At 37.4% G+C, this 15,661-nt stretch overlaps 3 protein-coding genes across 4 annotated transcripts; 1 reads left to right on the top strand and 2 right to left on the bottom strand.

The window, feature by feature from the left end:
- The first annotated feature begins 1,524 nt into the window (after window positions 1-1,524).
- Window positions 1,525-4,226, top strand: mettl5 (methyltransferase 5, N6-adenosine). Its single transcript, XM_083922261.1, has 7 exons — window positions 1,525-1,725; window positions 1,804-1,918; window positions 2,579-2,763; window positions 3,205-3,287; window positions 3,569-3,620; window positions 3,689-3,738; window positions 4,151-4,226. The coding sequence occupies exons 1-7, from the start codon at window positions 1,626-1,628 to the stop codon at window positions 4,190-4,192; spliced, it is 627 nt and encodes a 208-aa protein (XP_083778387.1). The 5' UTR covers window positions 1,525-1,625; the 3' UTR covers window positions 4,193-4,226.
- Window positions 4,227-9,410, bottom strand: ssb (small RNA binding exonuclease protection factor La). 2 transcript variants are annotated; one of them, XM_083922259.1, is made up of 12 exons: window positions 9,320-9,410; window positions 7,948-8,014; window positions 7,765-7,868; window positions 6,783-6,957; window positions 6,236-6,343; window positions 6,026-6,129; window positions 5,355-5,426; window positions 5,230-5,272; window positions 5,009-5,149; window positions 4,698-4,884; window positions 4,469-4,594; window positions 4,227-4,367 (listed from the first exon to the last, which is right to left on the bottom strand). In XM_083922259.1, the coding sequence occupies exons 2-12, from the start codon at window positions 8,005-8,007 to the stop codon at window positions 4,288-4,290; spliced, it is 1,200 nt and encodes a 399-aa protein (XP_083778385.1). In that variant the 5' UTR covers window positions 8,008-8,014; window positions 9,320-9,410; the 3' UTR covers window positions 4,227-4,287. The 2 variants fall into 2 exon arrangements, with proteins under 2 accessions (XP_083778385.1, XP_083778386.1); XM_083922260.1 differs by having other exon boundaries at window positions 9,324-9,388.
- A 1,546-nt stretch (window positions 9,411-10,956) lies between these two features.
- On the bottom strand, window positions 10,957-14,951 carry klhl23 (kelch-like family member 23). The gene is made up of 4 exons (XM_083921970.1): window positions 14,866-14,951; window positions 12,997-14,223; window positions 11,640-11,792; window positions 10,957-11,568 (listed from the first exon to the last, which is right to left on the bottom strand). Exons 1-4 carry the CDS (start codon window positions 14,942-14,944, stop codon window positions 11,255-11,257), a joined length of 1,773 nt encoding a protein of 590 aa, XP_083778096.1. The 5' UTR covers window positions 14,945-14,951; the 3' UTR covers window positions 10,957-11,254.
- Between the last annotated feature and the right edge of the window lie 710 nt (window positions 14,952-15,661).

Below are 15,661 nucleotides of genomic sequence, written 5' to 3'. Positions count from 1 at the left end.
CTCGCTCCCCTTTTTTTCTTTTTTTTTCTTCAGCTCTCATCTCTTTCTTAATGCTTTGTTCTCTTGCGGTGTTGTGTTGATGTTTACATGAGCAACAACGTATTGTATGGTATTTGCATTTGTATCTGCTGGTCACTTTCAAAAAAGTTTTTTGAAAATTAAAAAAAAATGTGTGTAAAACATCAAAGCTGTAAGATTGTGCTCCCTATTTAATGTTTTCACTTAATTTTATTTCAATTATTTCATGTTTCATGTGATTGATTTATTTTAATTTAGTTGTAGTTTTTTTTCTACTTGTTTGTTTTTGTGTATATTTTTTATATTTCTGTATATTTTATATCTACGTAAAAAATAAGTGATGTACTATCGTTTTTCCTCATATTTGTAATGAATACCAAGTTTTAATAATATATTTTTTTTAATTAAATAAGAAATGTTTATTCATGAAACGAAATATCTAAAGAAATACCCCTTTATAGACCTTTTCAACGGAATTCCATTGCTAGGCAACAGCCTTGGTCCTTGTTTACTTCCTGTTAGATGATGTCATTCACATACACTGTACAAGGAAATAAACTAGGACACATTTAGAATGTGAACATTTTTGAAAAGGTCTATAACTCTTTCAAAAATCTGATCCAAATATATATTTTGAAACGATATCAAATTTAAAACTACTTAATGAAAAAATAACCAAAACGATTAATTTATGCCAATCTTATAATTCTATAACCAATTAGGTAAATTCTGTATTTGTGTTATTGTACTTATGTCCTGAACTTTTTTGTTTGTGAATCATGCTGTTTCTTGTGCCACAATGTTGACAATTTGAATGTATCTGACAAGTAAATGTACATTTGAAATACTGTTTATAACAAAATAAAAATAAATAGTATTTTTTAAGAATTTGAAATAATTAAGCCTCGTATAAGGAATAAAGCAGTCTCGCTTTACCAGCTCGATCCATTAACGCACCAACCCCCTGTCCGACTGATACAGCAATATTTAAATATCACTAATGCAACAAATATTAAAAATGTATTAATTTTGGGGTGAACTTTTTTATAGGTTTAAAGGTGGTTTCTAAACGGCTGTCAATGACTGTTACTGTTGAGCCCCGATCACACTGTTAAAGATAAAATATTACTTTAGTGCACCCATGCAAAGCAATAGTGATCGGAGGGGCCCGTACTAGCATGAATATCTATAGTATATAAATTGTGTTCACTTCTTTATATATCACTATCATATATAGTATTATAATTGTATTTATTTCTTATTCATTGTATTTATAATAACAATAATAATTATCATGCTGCCTATTTATGATAATATTTCCGGCTATCATGTCAGCAGTTGTATTGTAATTAACAACCATACTCTAAAATGCCTGTACGGTAAATACATGTCATAAACCCAAACAAACACGCCACAAATGCATGGCGGAACTACAAACACGCGTCCCAGGGTCAAAACAAAGTCGGACTGTTTTGGTTGATGCACACATTTTCCCGGAAGTCTTCTTCAATCGGGCTTAAAATGTAATGTACACACAGCGATTTTAGCTGAAAATAACAGTTTGAAATCGGTCGTCGCAGCAGGTCTGGGACAAACAGTGGTTAGTGATGAAACTAAAGGAGTTGGAGAGTTGTCTACAGCAAGTGGACGCGTTTGAAGAGCCGAAAATCCTTCTTGAGCAATATCCAACTAGCCCTCATATTGCTGGTGAGGTGACACACGTGTGATCATTTGTTGATGGCTCTCATCGTTCCCATTTACATTTTGTTATTTTTTATCCCACAGCATGCATGCTTTATACAATCCAGAGCACGTTTGATGACATCGAGGGTAAACTAGTGGCAGATCTGGGATGTGGCTGTGGAGTCCTCAGCATCGGGGCTGCGATGCTTGAAGCAGGGTGAGATTCGCACCTGACCGTCCTCACGCTCTTTTCAATCATGTCAACAACATGTCAGATAACAGCCAGTGGTGGAAGAAGCACTCAGTGCTTTTACTTAAGTAAAAGTAGTACATTCACACTGTAGAAATACAATGTTACATGTCCTGCATTCAAAATGTTAGTTTAGTAAAAGTACAAAAGTATTAGCATCAAATTGTACTAAAAGTACAAAATGTAAAATTACCCATTATGCATAATTCCCTGTTTCAGAATAATAGATTATCAGGTTGTAATTATTAATAGATAAATGTCAATATAACTTTAATTACGCAGCTGATAAAGGTAGGGCTGATTTACTTTAAATACTGATGTGTGGCTTCATCTAAAACAATGTTATTTCATTTGTTGATAATATTTTGTATTAATAGTCTGAATCTGTAAAGTAACTAAAGTTGCCAGATAAATGTAGTGGAGTAAAAGTTTGATATTTCCTCTGAATTGTAGTGGAGTAGAAGTACAAAGTCGCCTAAAATGGAATTACTCAAGTAAAGTACAATTACCTTAAAATTGTATTGAAGTGCAGTACTTGAGTAAGTGCACTTAGTTACTTTCCGCCACTGACACCTGCTGTACTCCTCAGTCAGCTTCATTGCTCAATCCCATGTCTCTCTTATACAGTTTGTGCGTCGGCTTTGACATTGACAACGACGCGCTGGAGATATTCAGAAGAAATGCAGAAGAATTTGAAATTTCTAACGTGGATCTAGTCCAGTCTGACCTGTGTTCCCTGGAGGCAGGCGCATATGCCAAAAAGTTTGACACAGTAATAATGAATCCACCATTTGGGACAAAACACAACCAAGGTGAGTGCATAGTTTAGCTGCTTCTATAAAGTCCAAATCAACCCAGGAGAGGGATCCTGATTTATAGTCCCATTATAATAGGTCGAAGTACAAAAACTCTGGATCCTACACTCTCCATAATGCAATCCAATGGCAATTTCTGTAGACCCTCCGTCTGTTGAATGCCTGATTGTCAAACTCCATGCCCCCTGATTCAACAGATTTTCTAGCCCAATCCTATACATCTCTAATGACAAAGGGTTATTTTCATTGCACTTAATGCCATGTTCAGGTCATATATGGTAGAGATGGGATTTTTCGATGTTTTACCACAACAAGTTTATACAGACTGAGTAGTTCTCCTTGTTACATGTAAACTTATCTTCATATGTACCCCTGTAAATAAGTGTGGCCTTTTTTATTTACAGGTCGTTTTACACTTGTTTTTATTCTTTATTCAAGGTATGGACATGAAGTTCTTACGGGCTGCTTTAACAATGGCAAAGACAGCAGTGTATTCACTCCATAAAACATCAACACGAGAGGTAAGTTCAGTATCCACACCAGTAACATTTAAAACGCTATGCTATTAGACAGAGCGTTTAGTGCAAGTACAAGTCAGGTTACAAGTCCTTCACCACTATTGCTGACTATAAAAAACTATAATTAAAAAAAATTGTAATTTAACACATCTGTATCCCAACCTTTCAATAAAAAGGTCAAACTTGTATATTTTACTTTCACGCCTCAAGTTGAATAGAATCCCACATCAGTCAAGTTTACATTTGTAATATTAAGACTGAAAAGCTTGATCCTCTGATTTCAGCACATACAAAAGAAGGCGAATGACTGGGGAGTGAAGATGGAAGTAATAGCGGGTAAGAATAATACAGTACATCTTCTGTATAACTGCAATACTCAAAAACTAATGATGTACTCTTTACAGAACTACGGTATGACTTACCAGCATCTTACAAGTTCCACAAAAAGAAGTCGGTAAGCCAATATACTGTTGAACTACCGAGGGAATACAAGCTTTCTAGCTGATGAATTCAGCTGTAATTAACAAAACATTCATGCAGGTCATAAGTCATTTTTAGAAACGTTTTATTTGCTATTGACATATGCAAACTTAAAAAAAAATTAGCAAAGCAAATATTCTCATCACTCACCCTTGGAAATCTATAAAGAAACAAACTTTGCAATCAGATTCTAGATGCCACAAGGGTCTTACAAAACTTAAATGTTCAGGTGTAATTAAATTACTGTCAGGTATATGTTGAATACGATAAAATCAAAAAATCTGAAGAGGAGAAATAAGGTACACAAATAATGTGAGAGGCACAATATACAAGGACTTAAAAAGGCTGAAAACTGACACAAAGCTTTGCAAATAACTGTTCTCTAGGTTGACATCCAGGTGGACTTCCTACGATTCTTCAAAGCCTGACGTGTTCACTGGAATGGAGTAAAGTTGCCTCTGCATTTTGATGATTTATAATAAATGTTTTTACAAAAAAAAACTCTGGTGGTGTGACCTTTTGACTAAGATCCATTTTCAGTTTTGGTAACCTTCGCTGGGGGACCGTCAGCATCTTCTAGTTCTCTCTTTGGGGCTACGGGTGCTAGAGGAAAAGCACAAAGTAGAAATGTTATAATCAACAATGCGAGAGCCGATAAATATCGTAGCATCAAAATATGAAGCTCTGAAAGATGCTGAACTTACCATCGTCCCCTTCGTCATCACTTTCGAATTTAGTCTTTCTGCCCCTGTACTGAGTTCTGCCTTGATCTCTGCCACCTCTTCCCCTTCGCCCCCCTCTTCCTCTGCCACCCGATCTTCCTCTGGCACCTTTTTCAAGACAAAATACATCAGATTTACAAGTGTAAATCATCAATAATTTACTTTACTATTTACTTTTAGATCAGCTGCTATGTTTGAAAATAGTTTTTACCTCTGCCTTTGGACCGGTTGTATGATTCTTGTTGAGCTTCGATGATCTTCTTCAGTTCCTCTTTCTCCTCGTCTCCCTCAAGAACCTGCCATGTAACACTGCTGTCCTTGATTTTCAATTCCCCTCCGTGTGCCTCTTTAGCGTTATCGAATGCTTCCTTTGCAATGCCATCGAAAAGGAGGGTGCCCTTGTTGAAAGTAAAAATACAGATTTTTTTTACTACATCACATATCTTTACCCTGAGTGTTAGACTTGAGTGGTGGAGTTTGATTTAATCTCTGTTTAATCAGGCAGTCTCAGACTTTCCTTACCTCTTTGGCTCCTCTTGTAAAATCGACCCACTTTATCTTTCCATGGCCAGAGAACAATTCATGGAAGTCCTCTCTTGAAACATTTTGAAGCTCTCCTGAAAACTTCAACAAGCAACCTGTCTGTTCATCCAAAAGCAGACCCTGCAACACAAATGACAAATTATTGTTAGTGTGCCCAGATCATATCCAAGTGAGAAAACATTAACTTAGGAAGTTCTTACCATTTCTTTCTCTTCTGCATTTTTCTGCTGTTCCTCTTTGTTCCTAATAATATTTTTTTGGTTAGTAATTTTTCACAGAAGTTACAATATGTTTTGGAAAAGAAAGGTGTTGCTTTTGTACTTACTGTTTAGCTTTTGCTTTTGTCTCTGCTTTGAACTGTTTTCTCTCTTCTGCTTTCTTTACATGGTAGTCTTCTCTGCAAGCAGGAAAGCAATGACATGATTTTTATACACAATGATATGAGTTTAAAGCATTAATTTTTTAGATAAAAAGTTAAAGTGCAAAAAAAAAAATAAAACTTTTTAATGCCGTCTAATGATTTGATTTATTTTTGACAGGATTACAAAATTAAAACTGAGTGAAGCATGAGCAAAGAAAACTTTAACCCTGTCAGACCATATATGTGCCGACTTTGTAGACTTTAGATATTTCATGTGAAAGAAAACGGAACTTCTAGTGGAGCAGATAAGTGTTACAATCCTTCAATTTGTGATAACTGTGAAAATAGGCATGATTAGTCTCCATGGATCACTTGACAATAAAATTGTCTGAGACATTTGAAATTTCAAAGATGGCTGACATTTTTCAAGACTAGAGGGGTGCAAAAACCTTTGCACATACTGCATTTAATTTCACCTTCCAAATGACTTATATTAAGCAGAGTAATTATGCATTAAAATCTTTCAAAGCACGTCCATTTGTTCTCCTTTTCAGATCTTGAGTCGACTATTTCTCAATGAAAACAGCATTTGTCCGCTGTAGATACATTTTAAACCAAGAAGCAGTACAACTTACCTCGACAACACAAGCATCTCATTGTCTTTGAATGATTTTATGTCTGAACGTTCTAGGAACTTCTTAGATGACTCTTCTGTGTCAAAACAGATGAACACCGATCCCTGTGAAAGTACAATATACAAATATATTCAGGTAATTAGGAAAATCTACCCAAATTCACTGGAAAAAACATAGAATTGGAATTGTTCAAGAATGTAATACATTTACCTTGAACTGCTTCTGCAGGTTTCTCCTCATCTGAATGTTTTCTATGTTGCCTTTCTCATTCAGCCACTCCTGAATCTCATCAAGGGAAGTTTCGAGGGGGAAACCTTTCTAGATTAAAATATGAACAATGGAAAAATTACACACATGTTATAGCAAATCTTTGTGTACATCTACTGTAAAGTCTATGTTGATGAGCTGTTTTAGTGAGGTATTTCTCAACTGATGATGAAGGTGTTTCTTTTGTTTTTCTCCATTTATATCACTCAGCGTAGGCTAAAAGACAGAAACACCTCTGTTCAATAGAGCTACAAACTACATGCTCTAATTGTCTTAAAGTTGAATCAACACCTTCAGGAAGGTTGAACATATCAAACAACTTTTGTATTAGACTGCATTAATAAACGACTGACTGGAAGTTTTACAATGAGGTGCCATTTCCAGTGCCAACGATTTGGAAATCATTGCATGCAAACTATTTTTTAAAAGGTTAAATGTTTTGATTAAAATAAGAATTTAAAATTAGTGTGCATGCAATTTAAAAACTTACCATGTACACAGACTTGTGTTTAAGAGCGTCTTTGTAATCATCATTTATTTCGGGTAGGGGTTTGTCTGGGGACCTCCTGACTTTAGTCTTGTCTTCGCTCATTTCCAAGAGGCCAGTCTTGGATTTCTTGAGAGCTTCGACGATGACGCTGGTGTCTGTAGTTAAAGACTTCAATCTGGGTAGAAAATAGACATTTCAACAAATATTCAGAACTCAATGGGGAATAAGGGCAACTGAATTACCGCTGCACTGCTCTTTCAAGTAATTAGGTTTGATTATAAAGTAAAAGTGCCGACTCAGAATTCTGTCTACATGAAAGTCCATTTTAAGCAGTTGAATTTTGCCAAGTTGTCAATAGGAAGGCTGCACTGCATCAATACCTCTTAAATCCAGCAACATTTAACCGTTTATGGAGGTGTGCCTGCCTTGTGTGGCTAAGGACAGGGTGAAGACATGCGCTAATCTTGCCCTGCTTGTCTTGAGTCATACCATGGATCCACAAACCGATTAGTCATCACTGTCTGTAACTCACGACCTCCAGTTCACCTTTCCTCGAATCAGCTTTTTTATTTTTGCCATTCATTGTTATGGGAGTTACTGGATCTGATTCAGTCATGTTGTGCTGGTGAGAGGGGCCTTGAGGCAGAGACTGTCCTTAAATAACACCAGTCAGATTTCATTTATTCATCTGCTGTAGCTGAATAACTGCCATTCTGTGCTCAAATGTTAGAAGTCATCCTGAGCAGACAGTGCAGTGTTACAGCACCACAGCAGATAAAGTACAGTAGAGAGTGTTTAATGAGGTTCTGTGATGGACTATTTCTTTTCTTTTGTATGGGATGCTCAAAAAGATGTAAGCAGCAAAATAATTATAGTAACAATTTTATTATAGCAACCTAAAATGTTCTCTCAGTTCACTGCTGATTAGAAACACTGTTGACTGAAATAAATATGAGTAGACAAAAGGACAAATATAACAAACCTGTTGAATTTGAGCATCGTCTCCAAAGTCACCCAGCCATCATCAATTTGCAGCTGTTCTTTTAGAAACTTGTCTCTCGGAAGATTGTGATCACCAAAGTAGTACTGGAAGTGGGAATAACATATTTAACTGACTTTTACAAAATATATTACAAAATACTTTATGTAATAAAATCATAATTACCTCCAACTGTCGTGCTACTTTCATCTCAACTGGAGACATCTCTTCTTGCTTTTCTGCCATGTTGGTTCTGTGTAGAAAACAGTAATTCAAACAATTAGGGAGAAAAAAAAACTAGCTATTAATGGATATGACACCTTTATGCAAATTATATTATAAAATATAAAACAAGTGGTATATCTAAGGAAAACGAATCAACAATTTTCTTATCAAGTAATCAGTAAGTTAAGCAAAAAATAAGTATATTCTCTGCCTCCAGCTTTCCGTGTGAGGACCTGCAGTTTTTCACAGAAAAGGTAAAGTTTTGGGGGTTTGTTCTGTTGCCACTGTGGGTTCTCGGATACATTATAAACAAACTTTCCACATTAGTTTATTCAATCAACTGTTTATCTTCAGTACAGTATATGTACCTCAGATGTTTTTGAAATTGGCGAGCACAGCAACTTAAATTACATTCACAAATCCAAATCCTATTCAATTTAAAAGCAAAATAAATTTTTTCTGTCCCAGTGACAGGAAATTGGCTTCAGTTAGTGGCTCAAAACATAAAAAGCAAATATGACTCACATAAGATCACACAAACGGTAAAATAAAACTGTAATAGCACGTGTGTATTGTCAACATGTTTAAGAAATCTGCAGGGTAATTTTTTATTTTATCTGAATGAACCATCCTTTGAGGTAATAACGAAAAAAAGAATAAATATGACAGGAAACTGTTAACCAACTAACAATTAATAATTATTTCGGACATAAATAAAATAAAGTATTCGTTATCCATCTATCTCTATGCTTTCTAGTATTTTCTGTAAAATTTAATAAAAAAATAAGTAAGTACAATAGAAAGAAAAAAGCAATCCCCCAACAACACTGAGCAGTTGATTATTGGTAATATCTTTATCAGCTTAACTAAAAGAAAAGTCCAATTAAAACTACCTACATGTGGAAAAAACAGCATACATCATTGTTTGCATGGGCAGGAAACAGTTGGGTTTATCCTGGTATGAAGTTGCTGACTGTTACTGTTAGCTTCACAGTTAACATGCTAACTTAGCTCACACGCTGCAGCTGCTCACCGGCCACGCTGTGTTCGCACTCTAAAAGCAACGCCACCCAGCTTATAACGTATGTTTTTTATGTTGTTTAGTGTGATATTTAGTTAAAATTACGTAGTACTAGTGGCGTTAATAATGTTAAACTAGTCATAGCCAAGTTACGTACACTCTACGTAACTCCATACTAGCAAAAGCACGCTGCTGAAACATGCTAGACGAGGATATCTACGCTGTTCTTTTCTACCGAACATTGCAAAGGTAATATGATTTTAAAACACAAGTAAAAGACCTTAAATTCACACCACATTTGAAAAGTTTTACCTACGAAACGTTGAGCCTCCGCTAGCAGCACTTTTATTAGCCGGTTCAAACCAAAAGACTTCACTTCTCTACTGCACGTTGTGGGACTGCGTGCTACGGAACACCCCGAGGGCCAAAAGGAACCGCCTTCGCGTTTGGATTTTTTTCGCTCTATCTTTCTCTCTCTCTCTCTCTCTCTCTCTCTCTCTCTCTCTCTCTCTCTCTCTCTCTCTCTCTCTCTCTCTCTCTCTCTCTCTCTCTCTCTCTCTCTCTCTCTCTCTCTCTCTCTCTCTCTCTCTCTATTACAACAGTGTTGCCAAAGCATTCAGTACATGATAATTATATTGAACAATTATATTACATTGAACGAGTAAGAAATATGAGTATGAACAACACCAAAGAATACAAATTACATTACAAATTATACAAATGTTGATTCAATAAAATAGAGACATCCAATGGAAATATAGACAAAATAAATGAATAAGATGATGATAATAATAGAAAGGTTTAGGCCTGGTGTAGATAGGTGACTACTCTCTCCTTTTTTGTCTCCAATGACTATTGAAAAATGTGGGTGTTTTTTGCCTAATTCAGATTCAATTACGTTCAAATTTAGAAGAGTGCATCCCTCTCCCTGCATTTATTTATTTATTTGATACATTTATCTTGACTTAATGTAATATACACAATTCTGAAATGGACCATTTTGCATAATTAGTACTTCTACTTTTGATATTTTAGCATATTTTGATGCTTATTGTTTTTGTTGATGTGCTCTTTGAAAACGTTACTGCTGTTATATAGACCTGCGACTGTATATGCTCTGATCAAAGGCTTCAAGCTAAAATGCATTCAGTTTTATCAGTCGGTAGTAGCTCAGTCCATAGGTGACTGGGCCGTTGAGCAAGGCACCGAACCCCCAACGCCGGTCATTGGCAGCCCCCTCACTCTAACATCTCTCCATTGGTTGCATGTATATGGATCCTGTCTGTGCATGTGTGTGTATTTCAGGCCTGTGTGTGTGTGTGTGTGTGTGTGTAAAATTAAAAATAATAGAGTGAAAAATTGAATTTCCTGCGGGACTAATAAAGGAATTCTTCTTCTTGTTTTTGGGAAATAAACACATTGCAGCAGAACGACCTGTTTTTTCCTATGATCCCAAATTTAAATTTCGTAATATTAGATAAGATGTTCTTACACTTTTTAATTATTTATATTCCGCTATAACATTGCATTAAAAAAAAATCTTATTTAAATATATGGTTTTTATTTTATTATTTAAAAATTCTTATATCTTTTAAAACATTTGATATTTCCTTGTTTATTTTATATCTTATCTTCAGGACTTTTAAGTCTAATGGAAAGCCTTTTTAATTGCATTGTTGTTGAAAGTTGCTATACAAAATAAATCTGCTTTACCTTTACACTACAACCAATATAAAAAATCTCTTTACATATAAGATGCCAGTCTGTACCCTAATTATTAATGTCACAGTGACTGTTATATGATGAGATAAAACCAATGTGCCTTATGTAGAAATCAATCCAGGCAGAAATCACATCATACGGTTATTGATTTATTTAATAAAGTGATAGTAGTTCTGTTAAAAAAAAAAAAAAAAATCATCTGAGTGCAACAGCAGTCTAAGGTGGATTCTGTGTATAAAGTAGATTTGAATAATACTCAAATACAGTCGTAGTCTTTCTCTTTTCAGTCTTTCCTTTCAATGTGTTAAAACAGAAACAGCCAAAAGTGAACTAAAGTACAAACTTTGAAGCCCCTGAGGTTTTAGTAAAATTAAAATATTCATAGTTTGGCGAATGTGTAGCTCTCTAAAGGCAGTAATACAATGCTAACTCAACATCATTTGTGAGGGTGTGCCTCTGAAGACTTTGACAGAAAACAGTTCACCGTCGGATCCATTTGGCACACAGCAGTGGGAGCGTTTGACACTAAACAACATTGTAAACACAAACACTTCCATGTGACCTGGCTGGGCTCGGAAGAGTCCCCACTATCTCCCAAGAGTCCAGCTCAGGGTCATATTTCTCAATGCTCTGCAGATAAGTCCCTTTTGAGTTGGAGTATCCCCCTGTTACGTAGATACAGCCATTTATCACCACCGCGCCACACTCCATCCTCCTCTCCTTCAGCACTGATATTGATCTCCATTCGTCTCTCTCTGTGTCGTAGCAGTCTGCGATAGTCGTCTGTCCACCCACCAAATACAGCTTGTTGTCTAGAGACACAGAACTCAGCCCGTACTCTGAAAACAGAGGATTTCAAATCAGAATACAGTATTGAGCCTATTTGTGACTCCTCTGCTTTTTCTCTTACCTGGATGCGGACTTATTGTAATGATACTCCACTCGTTGACATCTGGCCTGTAGACCTGGATTTTTTCATAGGTGCAGTTTCCTCTGTACCCATAGTGACCTCCGGCCACATAGATTTTATCTCCCATTACACACGAAGTGGCATTTCCTACGCCTTCAAAGGAAACAGAGGTTATAGGTATCATTTGATCAATCACTAACATCTGTAAATGTTCATGAAAATATGCATACACCGATTCTTTTGGCAATTTGGACGAATCAGTTTATCACCTTATACAGTTATGATGAACAAACAGTTGCTTATTTACACCTCCAGCAGATCTGCTTTAGCATATTTAGAGTCATGTTTCTGTCCACCTGTCAAATGTAAGAGCAGTATTCACTCTTCTTTCATGTCTGTTTTGCTCTCCAACCAACTCCTGAGAGAAATATCTGATTTAGCTGCTAAATGTTCCATGTATTGTAAATCAAGAGGGGGGGTGGGGTGGGGAGATATTTAGATATTCCAAGGTTGATTTTGTAACTGTTTTTATAATGTAAAAACTCAATAAAAAGAAGTTTAAAAAAAATAAAATAAATGTTCCATGTATTCACAAGCTAACTAAATAACTTTGTCTTTCTGAATTTAAGTGCTGGGCAGGCAGCGTACAGTGGGATTATTAGCTATTTCAACTAACTGCACTCATAATATGAAAATACTGATTAGAGCAGCTTTACGTTGTCATGCCTCCAAAGGCTTTTTATGGTGTTATACTGTATTTGTTGTACTGTGTATTTGTATTTGTTGTTCGTATGAGTTGATTTGTTGGCAGATGAGTTTGCTCATTGGGATTAATATTAATTTAATATTCCAGACTCATATATATTTTTTAACTCAACCCCTTCTCACTTTCGGCTATATCTAGGTTTAGGAGACTATTCAGTTGTTGTGACAACTGAAGCGTATCCATGACAACTGAGCAAACTCCAGCTACTCATGCCGGACGCGATAAATGGCTTAAAGCTCAGAAAGAAGACAAGTAAGTGGAACTTGTGACGAGAATATTTTGACAAATTGCCATTCCCAAGGTTAAGAATAAACCTTAAGGTCAATTAATCTAATAAAAACGAATAGGTACATAAACATTGGCTTTCAATCAGTGGTCAAACAACAAGAAGTCCTTAAAGTGTTCAGGGAAAAATGGGAATTTGAACCTTACAATGCCATGACAACCAGGCAAAGCTCCATCTGCTGATGAAAAGCATGTGATATGTCTGAACAGCTTCTAAATTGAGCCTGTAATGGGATAGATTTCTCAACATTTATGTATTCTTTCTTCTTCCTCTTCAGTGCATATATCACTTAATTTGTTGCATACCTTGGATCATTTTGGCCAAAGGGAACCATTTCCTTTTCAAAGGATCATAATATTCTGTTTCTTGCTCTGGAGCTCCTCCTCTGTACCCTCCGATGGCATAAATACAACCATGCAAAGCCACGGAGCAATGGTAGTATCTGGCTGTGATCATGGGGCAACCCTCGGTCCATTCATCATAGTCACAGTTATAAACTGAAACTGTGTCCAGAGCCTCGACAGTGTTCGTCTTGTATCCACCAGTCACGTAGATATTTGCTCCCAGTAAACTGACGCTGTAGCTCTCTCTTGCGTGGTCCGGCATGTCTTTTCCTTGCACCCAGGTGTTGCTGACAGGATCCCATATGTGAACCTCACAAAGAGGGTGCCAGTAGTATCCGCCGATGATATACATGCTGGAAGACATTTTCCTGCTTGCAGACACCTCCTTGCCATTGGACCTTAAAGCCTGAATGATCATAGACTTAATCTTCCCTTCACTGTTCAGCAAACATCTTGGCACCTCTAAAGTAGCCTTGAAGTAAATCTCATCCAGGTCCAGATGGATGGAGTGCAGCAACTCTGCAGCAGAGTGAACCCGATTGTCCACGTCATGGGTCACCCATTTGGCTACAGCTTCTATCAACACTTCATCCCTCTGCACAGTGAGGTTCTGAGCAGCCAAAACAGATCCCATCTTCTCATGATCCAGCTCCAGGAACTCATCCTGCTGAATGAGCTCTGAGAACCTGCTCAGCATCACTCTGCGGGCCTCCCTCTCCAGGCCGGGACAAAGGTGCAGCTCAGCAAAAGCGTGCATCCCCAGGCAGTTGTCCACATCTAGGAGGCGAATGAGAAACTCCTCGCACGCTTGTTTCACAGAGATGAACTGCAGGAGATCTGCAGCTTCCAGCAGGCTCTGCACGTTGCTCTCAGTGATGCACACCTGAGCGGTGTACACATAGTTCACCAAAGCACCCAGGACCCCGCAGTCTACCCCGGTGAGTTTAATGACGCTGTTTGACCTCTCCCTCATATCAGCCGTGAACATGACTTTGAAATAGGAGCTGCGGGCTGACAGCAGCGCCTTGTGGCAGTGAAACACCTGCCCAGACTCGCCACATTGTAGAGCAATGTCAGTAAACAGGCCGCTGACGTAGAAATGCCTGAGAGCATTCAGGAGCTCTGCCGGATGGTCACCATCACAGAAGTCATATGTGTAGATTTCAGCTTGCTTATGTGACATGGTATCTAGGGAAGATACATGAAAATATGTCAGGGCAAATGACATAATCTGCTGTAAAGACTGGCAGCCAAAAAAAACCTTGAACAAAACTTGAGAATGTTAAATCACGCGCTGACCTTTAACTTTGACTCTTACTGACTCCTGCATGGACTCATAGTTAATAGACTGTATATATCATTCAAATGTATATTTTGAAGAAGAAAGCTCTTTTTTTATTCACTTAAAGGGGTAATTAAATTGTTACTTTTATTGAGACTGTACCTATGTTCACAAATATACTCATCGTTGATACACTCCATATATTAATATACTCACTATATTTATTTACATTTATTTGAATGTTCACTCCCTCACTCACTCATTTTAGTGATCTGGTGCAGACATCCAGGACCAGCAGTCCAGTATTTATCTTATCACTCAGGTATCTCTTTTGTTATTCTTATTTTCTTTAATCTTTGTTCTTATTTATCTCGGTATTTCATTGACTCTTACATGTCCTCCTCCTGTGTTTCATTGTTAGTGCTGTTGCCTTTAAAACCCCTGAATCTCTCCACGGGGATAATAAAGGTGTATCTTATCTTAAAGCAAACAAAACCGTGGAATCAATATCCCTATATTGCTATATTCAAGAAGAAAAAAAGGCTTACCTCTCATACTATTCCCATGTAGTGACAGAGTCCTCTCTTTGAAAGCTCCTCTTCCCCCCACAAAAAAAACAAAACACATGAACCTCAATTTAGCTCGTGCAGGACTGTCGCAGGCGGCTCTATCCTATTTTGGTATGCGTGTGTGCAGAGGCCACCCCCTCCTCCTCCTCGTCCTCTTCTGTCCTGCAGTAAGTCTCCACCAAGCAGCGCAGGTCTTTGACAAAACCAAGCAACCATTCAGAGGAATCATCCAACACCGCTAGTTTTTCTCCCTGAGCCTAAATATAACCTCCAGTCCATGCACACACAGTCCCGTGACGCGCTCACGGACGGCGCGTTAGTGGAGCCAACAGGCGGAGAAGAAGCATCACCAACAGAGCACCAATGTCATACAAATGAGCGTCGCCTTCAATGTAATGCAGCACTAACAAGAAGCCGCTGCACTCTTCACTATTCAACCCCCCCCCCCCCCCCCATTCTTGTCGTTGCTATGGCGTTTTCAACCCACTTTCAGTATGGCCTAGGCTTTATCTAATCCTAACAGGGATTACCAGCACAGTGCACCAATTCACTCAGCAGGACCTCAGATATGACTGCATGAGCTGGGTTGTAAAGTATATATAAAATAAAAAATTGAGATTAAATATCAGTAAAATGTCAGGAACTATCATCAAAGAAGGCTTATTTTAGAGGACATTTGTATAGACCTTTTCAATGGAATTCCATTGCTAGGCAACAGCCTTGGTCCTCGCTGACTTCCTGTCAGCTGATGTCATTCACAAACATTGGACAGGAA

The sequence above is a fragment of the Echiichthys vipera genome (assembly GCF_963691815.1).
Source record: "Echiichthys vipera genome assembly, chromosome: 10".
Taxonomy (NCBI): domain Eukaryota; kingdom Metazoa; phylum Chordata; class Actinopteri; order Perciformes; family Trachinidae; genus Echiichthys; species Echiichthys vipera.
The sequence above is the reverse complement of the archived record's forward strand: the minus strand, read 5'-3'. Positions and strand labels throughout refer to the sequence as shown.